The following is a 26608-nucleotide window of genomic DNA, read 5'->3' on the forward strand; positions in this document are numbered from 1 at the left end:
AATAATTTCACGTAGACCGAGTAATTAAATACGACTATGAATTATGCACTTTTATTAAGCTTTAATTTGCTCATCTAGACTTGCTGTGCGTACTTTGTTACGTACAGTAACTCTATTATTTAAATGCCACCCGTGATCAACTACGCCAGCTTCGGTATGGTCAAATGTTTTCCTGCGGACTGATGAAACTTTTTCTTTAATTTGGCTCTAGTCCGTGGACGGGCGGTTGAAAATCACTGATTTACAGCACTATCATCGACCAGAGCGACATCTGGTTCATAAGAAAGCTAGAATATGAAAGGAAAGTATTTAGCAACGAGATGGTTAACTTTCCAGGCAACATTTGGTTGCGCCTTCTGTTATCGTATTTCATTAAAAACACTAAGCTTTTTTGCCATCTTAGAATAATAAAAAAAATATTTTGTGAGTAGGGACGAGTTTTTATTTTTACAAAACAAATGTAAATGCTAATAACCAGTAAAATCGTCATTTAGTCCGACCCTACTCAAGATACACACAACCCCCTCTATCTCCCCACTCCCTTGACCTTTAACCGCCAAAATTTAATAGCATCGATCTCCTAATAAACAAATCTCCCGGTAAAATTTCAAAGATTTTCTACAAAAAACACGGAAGTTATAGAGTTCCGAACAGGTTGAACAAAATCGTGCCCCCTCCCACACATTAACATCCATACATACAGAAATTATCCCGCAATTTGTATTTATTTATTATTATTTTTTTTTTTTACATTTCTCAACGTCTCGAGGTGTTCCAAGCCCAGAAATGTAAAAATCTTGGGAGGTGATTTTTTTTTAATCGATGGTTATACTTTCCCTCTGTTATATATAACAACCAGGAAAGTGAAAATTGTACAATTGTACTTTTCTTAAGAAAAGTAACCACATTTTTGATTGTAATTTTCAGATGTTTCAAGAACAATGGATAGATGTTACCAGAAAGCGGAAAGACTATGGTTAAAAAGGACGAATCTACTTTTTCGTCGCTACGCATTGTATTCGACATTTCCCATGTCATTGTCCAGCGTTGTCCCGATAAGAAACCTCCTAAAAAGAACCCGAGCAGTTTAGACACGATTGTACACCAAAATAATATATGAGCCACGACACTATTCAACTACGCCATGCCGAGCACAGGCGTAGTTGAATACAAGAAGGTTATGTACTGTACATACTTGGTACCTAAAAACTATTCAGTTTTCACATTAGGCAGTCTTCCGGTTTGTAATAGTATTTCACATAGCGGATCGTTCCGTTCCGACATTTATTTCCTGTTTAGGCAGGTTCGTTTAAACAAGTAAGTCGCTGTATAAGAAGATTATTTAGACTCAATTACACGTGACTGGGATACGTAATATTTAACATTCCATTTAGAATTTTCATAAATTTCAATTTATTGTTCCGTTAACTTTATCAAACAATAGATGTTTCGTGTACTTCTGATGGGATTACAGTAGATTTTCCTTTGCGTCAAACCTGGAAGGGCCGACTGTAAAGGTCGAGGGTAACGGTTAAACAGTGTTATCTTTATTTAAATTAAAACTTGTATTTTCATTTGTGTAAAATTTCCCCCTCTTCTCCCTTTAGTTAAAGTGTCCCGTATTCCCACGACCTAAAACTGGAGATACTAACCAATAGTTTACTCTAAACGCAGTCAACCGATAAATTGTATTCCGGATAATGGGGAATCCTCCAATGTTCAATAAAGTTCAATTGAAATTGGAAATTATTTTTACGTTTTGTTTCGTTTAATGATAAAAATTTTGCATTAGTAATTGGTAATAATGAGACTAAAAATTTATTGGAATAAAAATTGCGACAATAAAACAATTTTAATAATACATTGAATATGAATCGTCATCGGGTGAAAAATTGAGGATGATATTAGAGGATTCGTCCTTCCATTACATTCCTTACTTACTAAAATATGAGAAATTCGCCTTCATCGTCTCTTTATTCTTGGACAGACTTTGATCAAGACGGGTTCTGCCGTGGTCAACGAAATGTGAAACATTTTTGGTAAAATTTCTTTAGGAAAGGTTTCGATGGTGAAGTTTCTAAGAAGAGTAGCGAGAAAGATTTTCATCTCCATCATCGAGTAACGATTTGCTGAAAAAGAATTTATAGCTTCAAAAGCCGAATAATCAGTTAATCAGCCGAATAATTATATTTAAAATTAAAATATAAACGTTCATTATTAATTTCAAATCGTTGTATGAATTTTTTATATCTAAAAAATTCAATTCCGAGTTTTGTTTTATTACATATACAACTGTAATTTTTTTCGCTCTATTATCGTACACAGTGTTTGTTTACGAAATCCACTTTTTCTATATATAGTTCTCCACCTTAAATAGATTTATTTATTGATATTACTCCACCTACTATACGAAGTGTGGTGAAACGGTAGATCTCCTTCCCTAGGAACAAGACCCTTGTAAGTCAGAAAAGTATAAGGACTCATCAGTAATAAAAGTATATAAAATACGACCAATTATTTATTGTGACAATGACGGGCTGGTATTCTTCGTCACAATACTCTAGCCCCCGTACGTCATACTTCTCCTATTACCGGTAAGGTATCTAACTCCATTTTGAAGAAAATGTTTGAATTGAAATAAAGCGATTTCCGGACCAAACCGAAAGTTGGTATACCAAGTTGGTAATCGGGCCTCCTGCCCATAAGCTTTGCATATCTGCTTTCGACTCTCATCTATCTAAGTCCATGGCCTTATCTAAGCCCTTAGGCCTACTTATGACATTCGCATTAAGTCTAACACTATTTATGTCTTGTAAAAAAATTTTTTTAAATTACAAATAAGCCTAAATAAAATAAGAAAGCGTTAAGAAACTTCTTACCAATGCAATGTCTGACTCCTGCTAGAAAAGGAAGAAACGAATAACGACTTCTGCATTTAGAATTTTCGGGACGAAACCTGTCCGGATCAAAGGTACGAGGACGGGGAAAAACTTCCGGGTTTCGGTGCAAGTGAAAGATGCTGACGAGGTAAACCGTGTTCTCCGAAAAGATTTCTTTACCTGTCGATATAATAATTTTTTCAAATATCATTCAATGCGTACGGTATATACGGAATTTAAAATTACGAAAATCAGCGCCAGTTGTATATTCAAATTACTGTAAAGACGGGTAAAGTATTAAATAAAACTTGTCAGATTTCTGTGCGAATTTTCCCATTGGTACTGAAATAATACTAACCATCGGAGTGCAGCGAATAATGCCGCTATTCGCTACACTCCACCCACCGTCAAATAAAATGTTGGCCTTAATAAGTAGGGCCGGGAAATGTAGGGGCTGAAAATAATATTAGGCCTACCTACTTTAAGTAATTCTGGATAAAAGCCAACGTTTGGCAAAAATACGAACAGAGATTTTTTTCCCGTAACTTAGCGGCGAGGGAAAACGGTGGGTAGTTTAATCTTCGATGCAATATACAAATCCCCATCTATGTGCTTATTACCACGAAATTGTCCTGTTTCTGGTGACGTGACAACGATTTTTCTCGGTGGCTTAACACTTATTAAGTGTTCTTTTAAACAATTCTCGAAAATTCTTTACATTTAACATTTTCCCTTTAAAATAACAATATTATAGCTTAACTTTTCGAACAAAACATAATTAAAATTAGATAAGTTTAACGTTTCTTACCCAATTGTAGATTTTCGTGCGAGCCTCTAATGGTAAAAGGTACCGACGGATACAACCTCAGGACTTCCTAATAAATATTTTATTCGTTATTGTTGATTAAACGCATTCGTATTATTATTTAACTTATTTCTTTAATAGGCCAATATTTTCTTATTATATTAAATTTACCCAAATTGATATTACGGCGAAATTACGATTACGTCCTTCTAATCATATTGCGTATTTTTCTATAATATTTGCCTTTGAATTTAATTTATAGATGATAAACCTACGATATTTTATATTCGGCGAGTCGTTTTCTGCGTATATTGGTGTGTTTATATCAAAAACACAACACCTCGATGAAAAATTTAATACAAAAGTAATAAACGTTTTCAGCGAAATCCGTTGGCCATCATCAGGTTAAAAAAATTCGAAATGTAAACAAAAATGGATCAAAAATTTAAATACAAATAAATTAACGAAGGAAATACGCATATACGTGTATAAAAAACATAAAATAAAATAAGAATTATTATAAATAACAATATATGTATATAAATACTTGTATAGGTTAAATAAAAATTAAAACACTATATAATAATATCTTATATGAAATTCGAACAAATGCAAGATATGCAAAAAAATAACAAAATCAAGGCATTAAATTAATGTTTTAATGAAGTATTTCCAGGCTGAAGGCAACCCTTCAGCATCCCTAGCATTAATGCATGTATCGTGCAATCTGCTCTTATAGATTTCAATTTTCTCGGCGCTAATTGCCAACGTCGGTGAATGTATTGGCTTAATAATACTTTCTTCGTCCCATTAGACCACTGAGCCCTGAACTCGCGCCATCCGCAATAGTATTGTGGCGTTAGATCTTTTGCTGACACTGTACTTGTGTTCTCTCGATCTGACTCCTAAGTTTCTATTAGCGACACCAATGTAATTTACCAACGTAAATCATGGGTACATTTTGAAGTAAAAAAAATATTACGAAAAACGTTTAAAGAAAGTGTGAAAATTTTCAACAATTTACAAACGGTTTCGAAATTTTGAAATTTATTTGAAAAAAAGCCGAAATTCCAAACTAAGAATTAATGTCAACGAAAATATATTGAAATACTTACGTTAATGACGCATTCTAGATAAGTCAGGCTTTGTAAATCGTTTTTATTTATTCTTCTTTCTGTATTTTCGAATACCGCATCCAATTCCTGGTGAATTCTTTTCTGCACGTCTGGACGTTTCCCAATTTCGTACACACTCCAGCAAACCGCCGAGGCCAGAGAATGAGAACCCTGTTGAAAGCAATTCTCTTGTTAGTTAGAAACAGTAAAATAAAAAAAGATTTCTTCGAACTGTCATTAAGAACTTTGGATTTTTAATTCCCCCAAAAAATATACAATTGCTCTAGTAACCTCTAGTGAATAAAACCACCGCCGGCCGGTTCCCGCTTGGCCAACGGATTGGCCAAGTATAGATTTTCGGGATTTCTTCGCCCGTCTAACACCTAAATAGGATTTCGATTTGCCATAGAAAGCATTCTCTCCTCCAAGGATCGCCCACATTTAGTGCATCGCTCCATTCTAATGTATCGCGCAATTTATTAACTAAGATGTATTATCTAGGGCAGGGGTGGGGAACCTTTTTGTTCATGAAGACCACATTGCAATTCATCGTCCCTTATAGAAACCGCATTAAATTTTTTTTTTTTTTTGTCATTTTATCCCTAGGCTTACCGCTAAGTAATTTGAAAGTTATGTAATAAAAGAAAGACAGTCTATATATGCGTGTGTGTATTGTAAATTTATGTATAATAACGATAAAAAAATAAAGGTCTTAAAAATTATATATCAACGTTTACATCACAGGCCGCAGAAGGCCACACTTGTTAGCCCAAAAGGCCGCAGGTTCCCCATCCCTGATCTAGGCTATATTATAAAACACCCGATTTAAAATTGTTACCAAATTTTTGTTATAAATAGTCTATATTGGGACAAGTTGGTAAAAATAAAGGTAAAAATGAATTTTATAAAAATTCTAAATGCTGGTAACGAGTAAAATGTTCATTCTTCAAATCTTCAAAGTCCGACCCATTCGACATATGACCAGTGGTTCGTTATAGCTTTACGGGGCCCGGGCTAATTTGAACTAGGGGTCCCCGTGTACAGTACAGGGTAGACTTCGAACATTTATCTTCGAGGGAATTTTTCTGAAAAGTATTTTCTTATAAAAATTGGTTTGGTACTCCCTGTCGGTGGGCAGTAGTTCCTTTTGTCCGTAGGATAATGCGCAACTGTATACGACGGGTGACCCCCGTATCTCACTTTCCCCTCGACCTTTCGTCACTAAAATTTAACAGTATCAATCCTCTAATACACAAATTTTCAAAATTTCAGATATTTTCGACAAAAGACAAAAATTATTGGCTCGGTTTATTTGTTTACGGCCAGGCTGCCCACGGGAATGCTCATCGAGAAGACTTTCTACGGGAAATTGTCCTTATTTAGGAGTTACTAACGTGAAAAAACCCGAAAAGCTTCGCGTGACTGTGGTATTGAATGCCGTCAACCACTCGGCCGCGGTGGGCGAGCGTATAGCCAACAATACGAATCGAAATAATTACCGCAGCCAAAAACGTCATGATCTCATCCACGATACCGTCGACGGTAATGTCGGGATTATTGGCGGAAGTCTCCCACAGGTGATCGATAATGGGCACAGTAATTCCCAATTCCAAATAGTGGCGTCCGTCTTCTTTTATTTGTCGAATTCTTTCGTTGACGGCCTGTAAAAGGAGGCGAAAATATTTATCCGTATTTAATAACGTTAATTTAAAAAAATACGTATATAACCTCTTTGGTAATTCTTCTGGCCAGCGATTTGTCTCTGGAAAACGATCGTCCTTTGCCCGTTAGGAGAAATATTACTTCCGACCACAACGCCATTTTCACAAATCCGTAAAATATGGAAGTTTTTATACTACAAAAGCGAAAAGAACTCAATTCTAATCCGAAATTTGACCGCGACGTCGTCGAAATAAAACAAAAAAGCCCATTCATTTTAACGGAAGTGAATATTTTTATAACGAAATTTACCAATTTCGTATCACTACATAATTTGAAAAACTAGAAAACCAAAATTAATAATAATAATAATAATAATTTGCCCTATTCAATCGAAATTTTATAAAATACACTCTTTAAGTAATTCCGCGGAGACTTATTTTCTACAGTATTTTGAGGGAGGCAATGACGGGAGATATATTTAAGTATTAACGTTTTTAAATTGATTTTTTTGGCCAATGTCTTTTAAACTGGGAGAATGATTTTCCGCCTTCGTGGCGGAAGTTATTCATTTTATGGGGAACTTCCTATCGCGGACAGATTTTGTTAATTGCACGTACCTGTTTATAAGTCGATCCACGCCGTGGTAGTTCTTTTCCCAAGACGTGTTGGAAACGCCGTAAATGGCTTCTGAAATAATTTCCAATTTAATTCTTTAAGGTCGTCCGATAAAATAAAATTGGAAAGAATTATTCCGTCTAATGTCATCTCCTTTATGTATTTAACAAAGGCGTATACTATTAGGAATTTTACCACCTGCCACCCCCATCTGTTCTTTCGTACCGGCCAATAATGACTCGATTTATGGTCATTAACGGCCCCCTCTCCCCACGGATAGGCCTATTATACGCCTCTTCTTTCTACAGATAAATACATTTTTTTAGTTTTTCATTGGTTTATCTAAATTTAAAAAATAAAAGTAAATCACTTGAGAAAATATATTATTTTTTATTTGGAAGGAAATCCCGCGCCATCATTTTCAATTAGATGACGCCTCTTCTATCTAAAATTACAATTGAAGAGTTTGGTGGAAAAACTCGATAAGTCCGGGTTTTGCTTAAATCCATGTAATGGATTGTGCCGATCAAAGTGGTAACGCTCCATCCTTATGTGATTCTATTTTTCGGAAGTCCCTTTTGTCCCAGACGTTTTTCCTGCGCCGAATCGCTTGTTTTGATTAAAGAAAGTGGCGAGTCCAGAATTGCGCCTCTGGTCTCCTTTCGGAGAGTCCGGTTTCAATCCCATAATTGCCTGTAAAACAAGGCGGAGGCGTCCACTAGTAATGTTCAGAGAAAAGATAAAAACCGAAAAAGTAACTCGGATTCGTGGTAAAAACTACCCTAAAAAATAGAAAGAATTTGGATTCTTTGAAAGGAAAAGAAAGAAAAAAATGATAGATGACATAACCATGCCGCTGCAGCTAGGAGACGACAGTTTTAAAAATACGCCTCTATCTCAAAAATTTGTGATTCGACAGGATTTCCACCAAACCTTTCAATTGCTGTTATCGGGACTAATTCTTTCCGAATATTTGAAATAGCCCATTCGGTCATTTCATTCGTTGGATCCACCGGATCCTGCGGTTAGAAAACGAATGGAGTTCGCCGATGTACGAAAGGTGAGAAATTACAACAAAGCAATTATTTAACTAGAAATCGAACCCGACGATTTTTCCATTCATAAAAATGACTTACCAGAAAGTAATTTAAGAGAAAAGGAATCGATGATCTGGTTAAAGGAGATCCACTGGTAGCTGGCCGCATTCAATTTCTCCGCCAAAATTTTCGAATGTCGCTCGATCTGAGGGATGCATTTTTCTAAAATCGACTGATGGAAGGTCCTGGACAGGGCGCCTTTTCTCATTTTCCATCCCTCGCCGTTCCTAACGTTTGAAAATTTCGAAAAAACTTTATATTTCTGGGGATTTTTCCATGGGATTTTAGCCCTAAACAAAATATTTTCGTCTCCGGACGCCTCCGTTCCATGTTATAATTTTCCAGTAAAACTGCCGTCTACTAGGCCAAGTTGAATTCTCCCCAAGAATTAACTAGCAGAACTTCCTCACCGACTCGAGCTACACATTGGGAGATGCTAAATGAAAGCCACGCATCACTCTACACCGGTAGCCAATTCTTACCTTTGTTCGAAAACTTCCTTAACTTACCTCATAAACCTGCCAGGTATAACACGTTATAGGTATATAACAAGTGTTCGACTTTTCCAAAAAAATGGAAAAAGGCCGGTATTAAAAAAATTTGGCCAGAGCATGGCGTATTTCTCATGTCGGGTAGCGCCTGTTAGTACGCTTACGTTTTTACCAAAATTTTCCCCGGCTTTAACCTCCATACTCTTATATAACTTTAAGCTCGCCTTCTTGCTTAAATATTTAAGATTTTTAATAACCGTTGATAAGGCCTTTAAATTGTAACGTTATTAATTATTTTATTAACAAAAATAACTCCTTTATCGAAGAGTGCATATCGGATTATAATTTAAATAACGTGACTTCCGGTCTGCCATCAGTCGTATATGCTTCTGCGGTCTACCGCAAACACAAGTAAAATATGGACTTTTATTCTCGACATTAAAGGACAGATAGTGGGAATTTATAGGTTTACAATAATTTTCAATTTGCAGCCCAATTACGGTATTATTTCGTTTATTTAATTGGTTTCTTAACACTGTTATCTCAAATCTCTTTAACAATTTCAAAGCTTTATCGTTGGCGTATGACGAGTCCTAAATATTAAGCGAGAGGCGAGCATAAAGAAGAAAATTTTCCCATCGATTTAACACGGTGATAATCTTTGACCTCGATATCTCCCGTTCTCGGCTGAATTTTCATATTCCGTCTCCGTCACCACACGCCATTTTAATACCGCTATTCATCGGTGGTTGGAATCGGTCGATCGGTTACTGGACGAAACGTGGTTCGGCCGTCTGTCAGTTCGGGTGGTTGCCAAGAAAACTCGTTCACTCGGCTGATTGCGCTTCAATAATATTAAAAACACAGTAAAACCTGTCCAAAACGGAAAAAAAATATTCGGTGTCATGCGATTCCGGTTTACACAGGTTTTACTGTAATAAGCGTTTTCTTAAGGTTAAAATTACGTCGTCGTTTGTCTTTCATCGAAAACTTTAGCGTTTAGCACGAAAAGAGTAACGACGGAAACACTGGAAAAGAGTTTACGGTCAGCCATCTTTTTCCGTAATGCGTCTGAAGTTATTATCCATAAGTGTACTGGAAACTATAATTTGAAATTAAAAGTAATAAGGCTAGTAATGGAAATTTAACAGGAAATAGGAGTTTAAAAGTCACTTATCTCTGACGTCACCCACCTAAACATTAACGAATTTTCTCCAATTCCTCGAACCAACTTCTGCACCAAAGGTCGGTCGATATTTTCCGAATCGCTCAGCAGTTTCTGAAATAAATACGATAAAAAAAATAGCATTTGTTTGTATCACTCCATTCGATAATCACGGATAAGGTTAATCCTATCCAAATAAAACCGCATCCTACGGATCGATGGGGAAATTCGTTTGTTGCTTTCTCCATTTGGCACAACCTTTTACATTACGATAACGAGTACAGGTGTATATTTATATATAAATTTTTAATTTTATAAATTTTAAAATTTATCATTATATTTTCAGCCGGTCTGGCTGGGAATGGTCTGACCAGTCGGAGGTCGACCATATTCGTAAAATAACTTCCGTTTAAGTTCTAAAATTACGTACGGTTTTAGACATTTTACACTCGGAAGGTCACGTTAATTTAATAAATTATTTTAATAAATATTTTTCCCGCGTACTTCCAAAGGTCGGGGGTGATACAGCAATACGAACTTTTGGGAGAAAACGTTTCCGTAGATAAATCCCCTGCTTTTGAAACGGTGGATAATAGCGGGCATGACGAACGGAACGTCTGAAACGAAACAAAAAACTTCAATTATTTTTGTATAAATTCAAAAAGCATTTCGAATTTTCTGCTGAGAAGTAAGAATCCGTGACATTTACGTACAAATATAATCATATATTTTGTATATATAACTTAATTTCCTTAAAATAATTCTCTGGATCCACTCACCTCTAATAGTTTTTAGGATGTGAAAGTATAAAACCCAACTGTATCCGTAGGCTTTAATTCTCTTCCAGTCGATTATTTCTCGCCAGAAATTTTTATACCAGATCGAAACCAGCAAAATCAGGAAAAAAGTTCCAAACGTCACGTAATACGTTTCCGATAACATTTGTAGGTTCTAAAAAATAAAGAAAACGTTGGAAAATAAGCTGGGAATTCACCGGTAACTCCCTTTACCGGTGAATAAATACTACTTTATTTTCCGAATGACTGCTTTAGTCGGGGTCCTGGCGCGGTTACGACGACCCTGTGGGAGTGGAAAAACTCTCAGAGACAGACTGTTCGTCTTTTAACCCGTTTAATAAATATAAAAAGTCCCCACTCGTTGAGAGATGTTACACTTCTCAACGAGTAGGAAACAAGTCCTCACAAAAAGTCCAATTGTTCTGCCTGTCGTCTTCCTTCTTCCGGCGAAGGTGGCGCGAAGAGCGACAGCCCCGGGGCGCACGGCACTGCTTCGAGAGTTGTCTTTCGTGAATAGATGGACCTGGGCGAATCTGGACATGGGAGTACGAAGATAAATCCCCGTACGTCCAAAAAGGCTTCCGTCGATGAACGGCAGGATCACAGAATCCCTGGGGGAGAGCACTTCGAACCGAGAGAGCTCCTCGTCCTCGATTCGCGTGGTTTTTATAAGTTTTTTTGGGTCCCAGACCGAACATTCCGATAGGTCGATGCCGACTCGCCCTCGCCCCCCAATTGGTTTCCTCTCGTGACGAAATGTAACGGGACCGAAACCCGGGTCGTGAGACGAGTCAACACGGACGGTCAACTCGATCCCTATCGAAGGTGTTCGATCTTAGGACTTACATTCATCTATTGTTTTAACTTGAGAAGTCTTTCTAGGAAATTTATGCAAACATATCCTTTTATGGACATAAAATTTTCACTTTTCGTTTCCCCCCTTTATTTCTTGTTTGTTGGTTTCTTTTTACAACATTAAATTATTATTCTTATTATCTTCTTCTATACAAAATTAAAATTTTTTTTGTGCACGTGTTCTCGACACACTTCCAGAGCTCCACATTTACAAAGATTTTAGTGTAAACGAACGAAAAATAACGGGTGACGGTAATTAAAGTACCGCATTATACCTGGCCCAGTGAAACTTTTAGCCATCCGAATGCCACGTAATCCCATCGGGCCACGTTTCGTAAAGGGCAAAAGACATTTATGTACAAAAATAGTACCGAGACTGGCCACCGGACACTTTGGGCGCCGCTGTGGCCGAAAGTGTGGCCAAAGATAAATTTATACAGTGATTTATCGGACCGTTTTAATCGGGAAATCTTTATAACAACTTTTTTGACATTTTTAACCTCGTTATACGGTAAGACCCCGCTTAACGCTGCCTCGATTAACGCTGATTGGATATAACGCGATCTGCTCGAAGCCTAAAAAAAAGGCTCAAAATTTAAGCCGATTCAAATTATCACGGCATTTCATTGATTCATATATAATACGATTATTCCCAAACACGAATCCATTAGCAAAAGGTGGCAATTCGTTGTAGCGCCGTATTTTCCTTAAATCTATGTTTGTTTGGTGCAATTTCGGAAAAATATATTAGTTATATATAATCATGAATGCCATAGGCAATATCGACTTGGCTCGGCAAGAGTTAACCGATAAACGCACGAACGAAGTGTGGAAGAAGTTAACATATATTGTCATGCAAATTAATATAAAAGTAACTTAAACTTAAAGTAAAATCTGTTTATTTTTGGTCGCGTGTACCCCTTTCCCTATTTAATCTGTATTAAAATGACCTGGTTTAACGCTGTTTCGTTTAGCGCTGTGTCGTCTCGGAACGCATCCCCCGCGTTAAGCGGGGTCTTACTGTATAATTAAAATTACACTAAAATTCGAAAGTCGACACGAAATAAAAAACGGAAGGACGTTTCGGGACCAGAAATCATTATTTGGGCCAACTTTTCTTTAACGCCGCAGACGATTTAAACGTTGCCGCGTGTTTTATATTTAGATGGAAATACCCGGACACCGAGAACGATTTCGGAAATCTATTTCCTTTAATGTCGACTTTCCGGCCCCGTGGCCAACCGTCCGACCACCTGGGCCTAATTTTCGCATACTAAAACGTTTATAACGGAGTATTGTCCTTCTCTCAATACATTAATTACGTCATAATTAGTTTCCTCCAATATAAAACGAGTATAAGTCTAGAAACTATGAAAAATCTATTTACGCGCGGATTATACGAGAACTTCTTACTTTTTGATAACGGAATATTTTCGTATATATATATATATATATATATTTATAAGTAAACCGCGTTTATTGTCATTAAATTCAATTATAACAGCGTAATATTAATTAAATATATAACAATGGCAAATTTAAATTACCTGAAAGACAATTTTACAACAAAGCAAAATAATCTTAGAAAAACGGCCAGAAATGCCGTAACCCGAAACGACTTATCGATGGACGGAGTAACTCCCAGTCCAGGGTATCGTTTTACTACCCGTGGCTATTATGCATTTCTTCTTTCTACTATCGACTCGCTTTAAAATTAATTACATTAATATAACTGTAGCTAAATATCCACCGGCGAAACCGCGGAATCCCGTAAGTTGCGGGATACCATACATTATAATTACGCTTGCAGTATATCTTGTAGACAACTTGCGTGTAACGTGATGGAATTCCGGATGTGCGTGTTGCGCGTGTGCGTTTTTCCCGGCGCCATATTTGTGACGTCTCCGCTCCGACCCAATACCCACGGAGTAACGAAACTTTAAATGGGGAAAATAAGTAAGAGTTTTGTACTAGTAAGTTACAGTCCTGACCAGTAAGAGTGGTTAAATTACCCAATAAAAAACATCCAGCAACGAGTTGCCTAACTTTTCCGGCTATTATGAGCTCTTAATTTAAAAAAATGTTTGCATAATTAAACGTAAATAAATTTGTGTGGCGCCATTATTTATGAGATTTTCTTATAAGAAACTTTTATAACGAAAACTCATAAACGCTTTTTTGGCGCGGTAGTGACGACTCAAGAAAGGACGGACACGAACAGGGTGAGAAAACATGTTATTATTCTTAGTACAGCAAAAACGCTGGGACGTCTTTGGCTGGTGTACGCGATACAACAAGGCACTGATGTACGAAACCCGTTAACAGTGTTGAGGAACTTGTTGCACGCATCGTGGCAGCTGCTGGGGAAGTCCGGGATACGCCCGGCATTTTCGACAACGTTAGATCTTCAATGCGCCGGAGATGTGAGGCTTCGTGTCCTTCCTTTCTTGTGTTTTGTGTCGTCACTACCGCGCCAGGAAAGCGTTTCCGACCATGCATTGCTATGTGATTTCCCATCGTCTAGGTGAACTCTATCTCTCCTGAAAGTTTGTAACCGCTGTACTGATACACTCTGTATATTTATATGTATTCTTTTTTATTGTATGAATTTTTATTGTTTTAGTTGGTTGATGAGGGGCAGAACGAGCCCGAAACGTGTAATATAGTACGCGTATCAACTAAATAAAGATGAAAAGAACGCCAAGTGTTTAAATTTGTCACACTTAACAGTGTTTGAGCAACAAAGAGATTATGAAACACGGTTTCAGATTATAAAGAAAAATAAATAAATAAATAAATAAATAAATAATCCCGCCAAACTCCACCACTTTCGTCATTTTTAGCTCTAATTTCGCGAACTTTCGTGTTAAGCCACTTTATTTAGACCAGAAAGTATCTTATCAGAAGTATCCTATCCAGCCCTAAAATTTTTCATCAAACTCGTTACTTTCGGTTGTGGCGTAATGGTGAAAAAATTTAATTAATCGCTTATTATTGTCGATTATTGTAATATTCTTTCAAATAATATGTAAATAGTGTCTAATATTCACTTTTCGAAGAAGAAAATAAGTTCACTTTAGCTTGAACTAGGTACCGCCAGCCCACCACCCTTGGCGATTAATCGGGAAAGGTGAAAAGTGATACTGTAAACTTTTCACCCCGGGTGGCTAGAGACGTGCGATTTGTTTTGTTTGAAAGAAAACAGATGTCTGTACGTCAGCGGTTCCGAATTTATTTTAATAGCGGAACTCTTTTTACCTTAGTAAAGAATGTTGGAATCCTAACAATTTTTAATGATTATAGTTGAAACAGGAAGTAGAAACCAAAAACAATTTACTGAAAATCCAAAAAAACATAGGATTAATAATGGAATGGAAATATTATTATTTTATCGAAACTGGTGGTTAATGTGAATGGTTAAACTTCTTTTCTCTCAATATTTTAAACAGCGCTAGTGCCTGTATTTGTCTCCGCCTGTGCAATCTCCTCGTCTCTAGAAACATTTGATGTACAGTTCACGCTACATTTTTCGTCAAAACTCTTCTCTCGGTCAGCACTCCACGATTTCTCAATTTGGAGTATATGGTACACAATAGTAAATGTATGGTACTATAAATGTATACCATTTCCACTATAGTTTTATATGAAAAATGCTTAAAATATCACAAAACGATCGCAATGAAAATCTCCAATAATTTTTGATTGATAAGCCCGCTGGTACTGTACGCCGTACCGTTGCGCTACAACACACTGCAGATCACGGGACACTTTTACTCATTGGCGATACGTGTCGCTCGTCACTAGTATATACTGTAATGTACAGTACTGTACTATATCATCAGGTATCTGACTGGCCACTCCCGTCATTAGATTCAACAGGTTTGCGCTGCAAATATCGACGAATTAAGGCATATTTAACGATTGTATTATTACTTGTATGTTGAATACTTTCATTAGAAAACAACCTTAAAACACATTTTCTGGAAAATTAACATATAATTATTATTTTAATGTTGTAATATACCGTATATTAAATTTAACGATGGTAAAGAGTGATACGTTTGAAAAACAAAAACAGATCGATTGTAGCCCGATTTTTAATCGAAATATCACAATTTATAAATATACGAATATTCCTAACGCAGTAAATAAGGAGATTTTGTATATTTTCTTACAGCTAAAGGGGATTGGCAAGCTGCGGAAACCTCCGTGTGGAGATTGGTGGCTTATTTCTTGTTATATTCGAGTCAGAAACGATTAAAGCTGGGATTGGTCGTTGTCTAGGTTAACCGACACCATTTCGACCTATGATCGTTTTCTCACAACCCTTCTAGCCAGAAATGCTTCGCCAAACTCCTCCCTTTCCGTTATAAAGTAAAGGGAGACTGTTTTATAGCATACTGATTGCTAAATGTGTCCTATAAACGCTTTTTCGTCTGATTTAAACGAGCGAGCGTCGTATTACAACCACGTCACTATAGACTTTCGGCGAAAGCCGATAATTAATGCGAATTCAAAAAGATTTCCAGCTTATGCGACCGCTAATTTATCAGTAGTGTAGAAATTGAAGACACAACACTACATAAATAAAAAAATGAATTTTGATTAAAACGCGTGGAGTCGGCGCCCACCCGGAGGAGGACCAAGGGGCCCCGGCACCCTCTAAAGAAAAAGGAAAACAAACACTAAAAAACTTTCCAAAAAATCATTTTTTTAAAGAAAGAAGGTCGTCGACCTATTTCCGCCGCAGAAACAACCACCACTGGGTGACGTCAAGAACAGATGTCGGTCCTACTGAACTTCCCGAGAGGCAAAAAGCTGCAGTTTGTTTTGTTTGAAAGAAAACAGACGTGTCTAAGTAATTAAAGTAGAAAATTTAATGGACGTTTGAAAATTAATTGGTTATTTAGCGTTTTTTTCGGAAATTTAATGTTTAAACATTATTTGAAATTTTCATTATATTAAAACTCGAAGATTGGTAAACTGATATGTTTGTGATAAACGACCAAAATCACTTCGGTTCCAGTCCGATTGTTGAAGGAGATTTAATAAACTATCCCTCCCCCAAAAAGAAAACTATTCCCCACGTATCAGCAAAAGGCTATTAGGTATTTTCTTGGAAATCGAAACTGAGATCGGCGGCGTGGGTTTTTCTGATTGGGTTTCACACAAAAACACGAATACGGTAACACGCTTCTAACACTTTGTGTAAATCAGTCGAAAACACAGAATACATGGCTAATTGTGGTCTGTAATATCTCGACCCATAGGTCGACTTTGAAAATTCCAGCTTGGTCGCGACAGCTGCCTGGCCAAGTTGTAGGTAGATATTTGCAAAAAAATCATGTTTAGTGACCGGGTCATTCTACTTATATACCCCGCATCGAACGTTCTACAACACTTTTTCTAATCGCTTCTATAAAAATTCGAAATGTCTGAACTTCGTCTTCAATCTATTGTGGTAAGTTATTTCAGAGAGTATCGGAAAGTAGAATAGGTAGAATCCCAAATGAAAGAAGTGCAGAATGGATTTTAGAACTGGAAGATATACAATATATTCAATATTTATCCTACCACAACTAATAGAAAAATATCGGGGATATTGAAGGAAACTATCTTGCCTATCCACACTTGATAAAGGCATTCGACAGTGTTAATAAATAAATGATCTGGAAGAATCTGTCGAACACGCCTGTGTTTAAGGATGAGATACAAATAATAAAAGTATTAAATTAAATAAAACGGCTTACAGGTGAAGATTGACCGATAAACATCTATCTGCCATAATGAAGATTGTTTGTTCTCAGTTTTTGAATCCATATATTGGAAAAATACTTACATAGTAAATTTTTGGCAATTGTTTGTGGCAAGTTTGGTGGAATTTCTATCACCCTGCACTTACTTACTAAAAGTATGTGAACTTAGGTCAGGTTTCAGAAGGGTGATGTACCAGTACATTATTATAAAACTAAAATTAATTGTTTTCACCAGAAATTTGCCAGCGCTATCTTCCCCCCTCCTAGTTTTCCAATATCTGGATTTAAAAACTGAGAACAAACAATCTTCATTATGGCAGATAGATGTTTATCGGTCAATCTTCACCTGTAAGCCGTTTTATTTAATTTTAGAGCATCGTGGCTGCGGGCCACAAAAAATCACATCAGGGGCCGCCAGTTTGACACCCTTGCTCTAGATTGAGATGGTTATGGGGAGAGATGGACTTCCAAGATTTGTGTAAATTAATCACAAATCTTCATTACCGCCTTTTATAATTTTACAGAGAATATAACAATTTTATTCGACAGATGGCGATAGTCGCCTATGGATAGAAACACTGGAGGCAGTCGCTATAGAGACAAGGTGGTCACCCTCCGTAGCCGAGCGCCATCTAACAACACGGGAACTGAGCGGCGGTCGTCATTTCTGGCCACCTGGGTTTACAACGACTCGACGGATATTAATTCGACTCTCAAGGGTTGAAACAGGCCATTAATTTTAAATATCGCTCGGTGTAAAGTTGATGCGATGCTTTCCATTTTAGACCGAAACAATGGAACGAGTAAAGACTGGAAAGTCAGTTTGATTGTGCCAATCTCTCAATACAAAAGACGAGTTGGACCCAAGTACTGTACATGTCTAGTTTTCTACAAAACAAATGGCTGACGTGCATCGGATACGATGATTCCGTCTTATAAAAACCGAGAATAAATAAAAAGAAAATTTACGCGAAACACTTACATGTTCTTTATGCAACAAATATAAATTATCTATTCCCGTTGTAGCCAATTCCTCTTTCGAATATCACACCAGGCATAAAAGGAGAATATGAGACAGAGTAACGGAGTTACAGCAACGGTTACGGGTGATAGATAGGGTTTAAAAAAAAATATTTATTAAACGAGTAGTTATTTATTGTGTCTTTGTCACAATGCCGAACTGCAATGTTTAATCATTTTATTAAAAAACTCAGTTGTCATTCGGTTAACACCGGAAGTTCGTATACGGTTAATCGGGGTCTCCAGCTCCATTCAATAATTACCCGAAAAGACTGATAGAATTTTGGTTTCAGAAAGATGACAGATATAAAGTAAAACGTAATAAAGGGGAAAAGTTAGGTATCATTTTCATATCTTAAAAAAGTATACCTAAAGCAGCGTTTCTCAACCTGGGGGTCGCGGTGATATTAAAGGGGGGTCGCGAGACAATAATGAAATTATTTTATGAGAAAAATTCATTTATTATAAACTTATAGACGTTTTACTAAATTGCTCATATACCCATTAGGAATTGCAATTGCTGGATTCCTCATCCAGCAATCCAGCTGGATCCAGCGCATTCTTCGGCCTGCTGGATCCAGCACCAAGTGCTGGATCCAACGCTGCGGATCCGCAAATACTCAATTAACTTTCTAAATAATTGCGAAAAAGTCTACGTCGTCGCGTTGCCGCTTTGCTAACTACTAGACTGCTACTAATTACTTACTCACTACTTTACTAACACTAATAATTAAATTACTCATAAATAAACTATACCTTAATCAATCCAGCAAAATTTAATAAAATAATAACGTATTCAATCGCTTTTAACGATCTTCCTCAGTTACAAAAAAATACAACTTTAACTATAGAACATAACATGTGTTTGGAATAAATGTAAAAAGAATAGTGCTTAATTACATCCCATTTTTAAACAAGATACATAGATGTACTGCCAGGTCTAATAATTTTCGTATTGTATACCGACGTAATCCCACTGTTTTCAAACTTTTAAGAAACGATAAAAAGAAAGAGGATCAGAATTCAACAACGGGTATATATTCGGTGCCTTTACACGACCAACGTTTCAATTCCAAGCTCGTTTATGTGGGTGCAACGATGCGCAGTTTAAAACAAAGGCTCGAGAGCACAAATATACAATCAGTAAGAACCTTGACAACACTGCGCTGGCATCATACGCAAGACAGAAGGATGGTAACGTCCAATGGGATCGAGCGGCAATTATAAAAACGACGACAAACAGGCAAACGGTCAAACATCTTGAGAGATTGGAAATCTGCAAGGCGCACATGACAACTGGTCGTATAAACCATAGAGATGCGGACTCATTGTCTACCATGTGGAGATCCTTTTACATTAATGTTATTAACGGACAATGCTGGTTTCATTGGATCTTATATACAAGGTGTTTTTTTTTAAACTGACAGTACTCAGAGACATCTGTAGAGCAATCTAACAGCCGAACTGTCGCCAAATTTGGGAGTGACTAAGAACCACATGGGAAAGAGATTCCGCGAAGAAAAAAGTAGTACCCAAATTTTCCGGTAGGGGTGGATTTGGCGCTGTTGTAGCAAAACAGCTAAGAATCTGCATAAAATCCAGCTGCAATTAACAAACACACGAATGAATAATCAGACAGAGGTTTCAGTGTAATAACGATAGTTTAATTAATCAGCAAATAACCTTCTCCCTTCTTCAATGTGATCACCGTCCTGCTGGACAACTCATTGCACACTGAACACCGTGTTCTCTATGGCCGAACGTAACATGGCCGTCCGCAGGAATGTTCATCACAGTTCGAGAAATGTTGTCCTTCAAAGTCATCAAGTTTGGGACACTACTAAGATAGACCTTGGACTTTAAGTACCCCACAGGAAAAAGTAACATGGGGTTAAATCCGGGGAGCGAGGCGGCCATGCAAGTGGAAAAAAGCGACTGATGACCCTTTCTTCGGTGAAGTGCTGGTAGCTTTTTCGCTACAACAGCGCCAAATCCTCCTCTACCGGCGAATTTAGGTACTACTTTTTTCTTCGCGGAATCTCTTTTCCATGTCGTCCTTAGTAACTCTCCCAAATTTGGCGACAGTCCGGCTGGTAGATTGCTCTACAGATGTTTCAGAGTACCGTCAGTTAAAAAACACACCCTGTATATATTTTTTCCGCTATTTATTTTGTTTATTTATCTATATTTTGTCCGTTTGGGCGTTTTCCGTTAATTTTGATATTTATTCCGAACACATTTTATGTTCTATATTTAATGTTCTATTTTTTTGTAACCGAGGAAGATCGTTAAAAACGATTGAAAACGTTATTATTTTATTAAATTTTGCTGGATTGATAAAGGTGTAGTTTATTTAACTTATTCTACTTCCAGTACATAGTTTTACATACCTATAAATAACTACAGACTAATATGTAGAGCCTATATATATGAAAACTGGTAAGACTGATAGCCACTTAGCCACTGATTATCCGTCCTTACATTATTATAACATATTAATATTAATTAATTAGTAGAATTACCTTTGCTATTATTTAACTTTAAGATTACATTATAATTATAATCTAACTAAACATTTAAAGTTAATTATCTCTATCTCAAGTGTTAAACCGAACCAAAGTTAATTTTACTACCTAAATGTGTAAGAAGTTTTACTGATTTATAGCGACCAGTCTAAATAATAAAAGCTTTTAAAGTATTTTTTTAAATATTTTATTTCATTAAAAAACATAAATTGCAGGATAGATAGATAGATAACACTTTATTGCACCAAAAATACATCCACGCTGGATCCGCGCTGGATCCAGCTGGAATGATTTTAATCCAGCAAAAATCCAGCTGGATTCAAAACACTGCTGGATTGCAATCCCTAGTACCCATGTTCATACATGCATGTTCATACCCAGCAAAGTTTATATAGATATTTTTCTCGAAGTGCAAAGGGGCAATCAATACTGTCCGAATTCCAAGATTGTATGAAAAAGTCACAGCTTAAAATAATAAGTCCCAGCAAAACACGATGGCTAGCATTATCAAAATGTGTAGATCGTATAATAAATCAATGGGATGTATTATTTCAAGTTTGTCGAGTGGCAGAATTTGAAGAAAAAAATCAACAATGTCAGTTTTTTTTAATCAAATGCAAAATCCGTATGTTAAAGCTTATCTATTATTTTTTAATATATATATTACCTTTATTCAATGAGTTTAATGCCTTCTTCCAATCTGAAAAGTGTTTAATATCTCATCTTTACATAGAAAGTGTTCGTTTTATAAAACTATTAGCCTCTAATTTTATCAAATCAAAAGTATTATCGGCTTATGATGATAATATTGAAACTCTTAATGTATATAATCCACATAATCTATTGCCTATCGAAAAAATTAATGTTGGGGTAACCACAAGAGCACCGATTGATGGTTTAAGTAAAACTGACAATGAATTATTTACGAAAAGTTGGGAAAATTGCATAAATTAGTTTATTTTCTACTATCGCCTAAATAATTTTAATAACTATATTTGTTATTTAACCTTAAAAAGTTATTTTATAATATCTTAGAGAAACCACATTCACAAATAAACAGTCCTCGATGTACTGTAAACATCACTAAATTGTAAACATGTAGAATACATTTACAAGTATGTACTGTACATGTATTCGTAATAAAATACAGAACTGGGAATGGCAATTTGTGGTTTAGCCTAGTGACAAGTAATTTCGGATACTAGTAAATTCGACTTACGTCGCCTCTTCTGGAACCAATTACCGACGTAAGGCGAGGTACTGTATATCTGTAGTTGTATTACATTTTTTATACTGTCGGTATTTTCTTAATGTATAAAATTAGTGCAATGTGATTACATAATATTTTAAAAAATTTACATTTATAATTACAGTCAAAATTCAATTAGTAATAGTAAGGCTTACTGTTATTATTCCTTTGGGTGGGGGTCGCGAAATATTAATTTTATCTATATTTACTATTTGGGGGGTCGCGGAGCTAAGAAGATTGAGAATCGCTGACCTAAAGTAATGACTGTAGTCTACATTTTCTCTCGTTCGTGTGACAATAAGAAAATGAACGTATAGTAAGGAAAAAATGTTTGAATGGAGATTAAAAGAACCCGAAACGGCAACATAAGATATAGAAATTCACCCTTATCTCTGAATTATTAAACACTAGTTTTATAGTGTATTTCGAAGACACCTGGCAAGTTTTTCATCAATTATCTTTATTTAGTTGAGTTTACTCAACTAAATAAAGATAATGTCTTCTAATGTTTTATAGTGTCTTCGAAATATACTATAAAACTAGTGTTTAATAATTCAGAAATACGGAAAAGGACACGGTTTCATAAAATACAATTCACCCTTATATTTGCCTGTGGAGAAAGCGATAGTCGTGAAGATAAACAAAACATTAAAATGTTATATAGAGAAACAGATTATTATATAAGGGAATTTACAGAATACTTTGAAATTATAAAAGAAAACATGATATAAATTTAAATAATGGTGTAATACTTAATGCAAATTTGGGTGATGTCATCCAAGAATGGGCTCGTTGGGACAGTAAAGGGTAGCGGAAGGTATTCAATCGTATCAATTAATGAGATTTGTTGCCGGTTCATAATAAACTTTCGACGAGATACGTGCAAGTAGGTAGTTGTGTACAGAGCTTTCTATTTTATTTCGTTCAGTGGGTGATTTGATATACACAAAGAGGGGCTAACACCCGAAATGCATGAACAATAAAGATGTTAATAAAATATATTGGTAACATCTTCTTCTTTTTGGTCTCTGTCATTAGAAAGAGGCGTTGACTACATCGGGAATAGATAAAGACGATATTTAGTTTTAACACATTTACGAAGTACTTTGAATGAATAAATATTAAAACCCGATCCGTAGTTTGTACGATTTGAGAGTTAAATTTTATAGTAAATAAAACTTGTACAATTTAATAATATAATTGAATACGTGTACAATATTATATTATTAATAAATACTAATGCTGAATATTCGAGACACTTACTATCTACGTTAAATTTTTCTACACTTAAACATGAATTTTCTCTCAACATTACACGCGCATAATTTGTTAACTTATAAAATTCTGCAAACAAACTTCTTAATACTTCGGGCCGAATCGATCGATCGATCGATCGAATCACTGAATTGTAATTGGAGGTATTGCGAAACCTCTGTCGATTGTAATCGTAAGAAGAAAAATAAATTTTAAACATTCAATCGAATGAAAATTTCTGAGACACAAAAGAAATTGTATCATTTGGGAGTCGAATTCGTGAATTTGCTAATGATTTATTCATTTACAAAACCGATTACGTAAGTCATTGATGTTTATTTTCTCGTAAACACAATAAATAAGAAATTCGTTCGAAAAAGTCGCCATTTTCCGGTAAAAAAGCGCCGGGACTGTAAAGGAAAGACGCTTTTATTTTTTGGGATTGTCGAATTACGTCGTCCGATTCTCGTTACCGTCGGGAGTCCTTCATGGATTTAGTTGTTAATTTTTTATGCTGAACGAAAAATGAATATATTTCTTTTTCTTTATTAGGAAACCTCCCAGCAAAGCGATAACTGAAGGCTGATGTTGTACCAAATGTATTTTTTGGTCTAAAAACAAGAGGCACGTTAATAGCATTAAAATACATCTGCATAGAAGTCAGTGGCATTATTTGATCCGACATCATACAGTCAGTCAGTCAAAATAATCTTTACTGTCTGGCACCGCTGAGCACAGCCAGGCAGAAGTACAGAAAAATACATAGTAGATACTTGCTGTTAGTCATACAAGGGGATACAATAGTAAAATGGCAGAGAAAAGGGAAAGTAAAATAAAATAAAATAAATGAGTAAAATAAATAGAATAAATGAATTAAAATAAATGGAAATAAGAATAAAAATTAAATAAATGGTTACAAAAAATAAAAGAATAAAAATAGAAGTACACTATAATTAAAATAACATAATTGTACATCAAAGTCAAAATGTAATAGCAGAACAAGGCGTGTATATACATTGGCATCAAGGCTAGAATGAATCAGATTACAAGAGAGCAGCAGGTCGACAGATCCCACATCTAATAGAGTAGAGTGAAACAAAATTCTTTAGCAAGTTAAAGTTGCTGTTGCTTTGTAAGAAAATATCAGGCTTTATTGGCCAATCTATATTGTTCATATTGGCATGCTGCATGCACTGATGCCTGATGTCATCCAGCATAGGACAGTTGTATAAATAGTGCATGACACCGTCCCTCACCCCACAGAGCTGACAGCAGTCAGAATTAGAGTGGTGAAACCTTTTCAGGTAAATACGAAAGCGCCCGTTCTGTCAAAAATTGGGCTAAGTCATGTGTGGGTTGAATCCACTTGCTGTGAACACGTTCCTTGACCTTTGGGATAAACGACATCATACAGGCATCAATTGTCTCTTCAGTCAAAACTGGTATTTATAAAATTGCAGACAGATTCTTATATTCAGATGAATCAGGAAATTTGAGTGCAGGAGAGCTATCGCAGCATATAGAAAAATTGAGAGTTTCCTCATTATATTATCACCAGTGGTTTTTTCTTTTTGTCTCATTGACAGGAGAGGCAAAAATATTATTATATATATTCTTGCCTTAATATATTACATATTACATAAAAATAAATAGTATATAATAACTGTAACAGTATTGACAGGCACGCAAAGATGGTAGGTATATATTTTAAATTGTCATTTCCTAGGACATTTTCAAAAGAATTGAATTTCTATTGATGTATCTCTACATTAAGCTTCTAGTATCATGTTGTGACAAGAAGCAGAAATTGTCATTTCAAGTCTTAATTTAAAATAATTGTCTTACTGAAACAAAAAAGGTGACTAGATTGCAGTGATTATTGTGTGCCCTTTACAAGAGTAAGTAGTCAAATATGCAAGCAGTAAGTTCTGTTATTTTTTTATTTCAAAAACTATATTAATCTGTAAAATTTTTAAGATTTAATCAGTGATTCAGTAAAACAAAATGGGCAAAAACTCACTTATGTGTGTACCGTATAAGAAGTTTTTTGGTGAGAAAATTAATGTTATTGCATTAAACCAGTGGTTCTCAACTTTTCTGAGGCCGCGGAACACCATTCATATACTTTTCATTACACGGAACATTATCATCAAAATATTCAACAATTGATAAGCAATTCCATGTTTACTTTTCTCAGGAAACAGTGAAACAATAAAGTAATAAACTTTAATATATTGAATAAAATAAAAACATGGAACTGTCTACGAATATAGCAATGGGGGTAAATTTGAATAAAAACTTTAAAATCTTTTCTTTCGTGGAACACTGGAGGTAGGCTTCCGGAGCATTGGTTAAGAATCACTGCATCGAACTATTAAAATAAATAAGAAGACTTGTGACAAATAAAAATAACATTTTAATTATATCTATTTTATATAATCTTATATCAAGAGAAGTAGTTATGTTTATGTCTATTGTTCTAAATTATAGTGATAACCCATTGGTACAATAACATTTTAGGTACTGGTGTAAATTAGTTATAATATATCAGGCTCAGTACATGACCATATTTCAGGAGGGAAAAATTCATATTAAAGTTTTGACCTTATGCATTGGTTAGACAAAAGTGTAAGGAATCAATAGCAATTTTAGTTATCTTTGGAACAGTTTTTATTGTTTTGAAATCTTATCCTCAAAAATTTTTTTCACTGGTAAGTTACCTTATCATGTAATAGTCATAAAGACGAAATTATAAATGTTTAAATGTAATAATTAACGATAAAAATGCAATGTAGATTATATTAACTTATCTTTCCATTAAATCGGCTTTCCTACCAGCTAACTTGGCATTGTATTTTTTTTTTAATTCCTCCTTCAATTATACCGTTGTTAACTTTCCTAAATAACATTTTCGTTCTTCCATTATCTTAATGCCATCTTTCGAAAGTAGTTTGTTTACAACCGCATCGATGGGCGACACTTATGTCACGTGACCACTTTTTCCTCTTTGAATAAAACATTCCTTATTTAAAAAAATATTTGTCTTTCATTCTCCCGTAAGAAGTTTTCTAATACAGCGAAAAGCATTAATCCATGCAATAATTGAATGGTGTTGCAAAGTCTTTCTCCTATCTAAATAACACGGTCTAATCCATTAAAATTAGGCCCGTCAAACCATAGACGACGAGCAAAAATGGAAAATATTAACTAAATTTATAAAAATTCTTCTTCCAATTGTGAATTAGTCAAACAAAAAGTGGTTAATGTTACCTTAGGTAGCCAAGATGGCGGCTCGTCTGTGATTCCAGCAAGGAAACAGTGGG

The 26608-nt window shown here is 35.6% G+C and overlaps 2 protein-coding genes across 8 annotated transcripts in view; both read right to left on the bottom strand.

Moving 5' to 3' along the window:
• The window catches only part of LOC136987026 (patched domain-containing protein 3-like), a 223403-nt gene that overhangs the window by 146035 nt on the left and 50760 nt on the right, over positions 1-26608 (bottom strand). The gene's annotated exons all lie outside the window — the stretch shown is intronic.
• On the bottom strand, positions 1806-13205 carry LOC136987119 (cytochrome P450 4V2-like). 6 transcript variants are annotated; one of them, XM_067284786.1, is made up of 12 exons: positions 13029-13205; positions 10609-10780; positions 10334-10446; positions 9858-9943; positions 8213-8400; positions 7079-7145; positions 6528-6654; positions 6299-6460; positions 4800-4970; positions 3688-3754; positions 2880-3059; positions 1806-2129 (listed from the first exon to the last, which is right to left on the bottom strand). In XM_067284786.1, the coding sequence occupies exons 2-12, from the start codon at positions 10769-10771 to the stop codon at positions 1963-1965; spliced, it is 1491 nt and encodes a 496-aa protein (XP_067140887.1). In that variant the 5' UTR covers positions 10772-10780; positions 13029-13205; the 3' UTR covers positions 1806-1962. The 6 variants fall into 6 exon arrangements, with proteins under 6 accessions (XP_067140887.1, XP_067140886.1, XP_067140888.1 ...); XM_067284785.1 differs by having other exon boundaries at positions 7079-7148; positions 13029-13204; XM_067284787.1 differs by lacking the exon at positions 4800-4970 and having other exon boundaries at positions 7079-7148.

This window comes from Centruroides vittatus, unplaced genomic scaffold, assembly GCF_030686945.1.
Source record: "Centruroides vittatus isolate TY-2023 unplaced genomic scaffold, ASM3068694v2 scaffold_1444, whole genome shotgun sequence".
NCBI lineage: Eukaryota > Metazoa > Arthropoda > Arachnida > Scorpiones > Buthidae > Centruroides > Centruroides vittatus.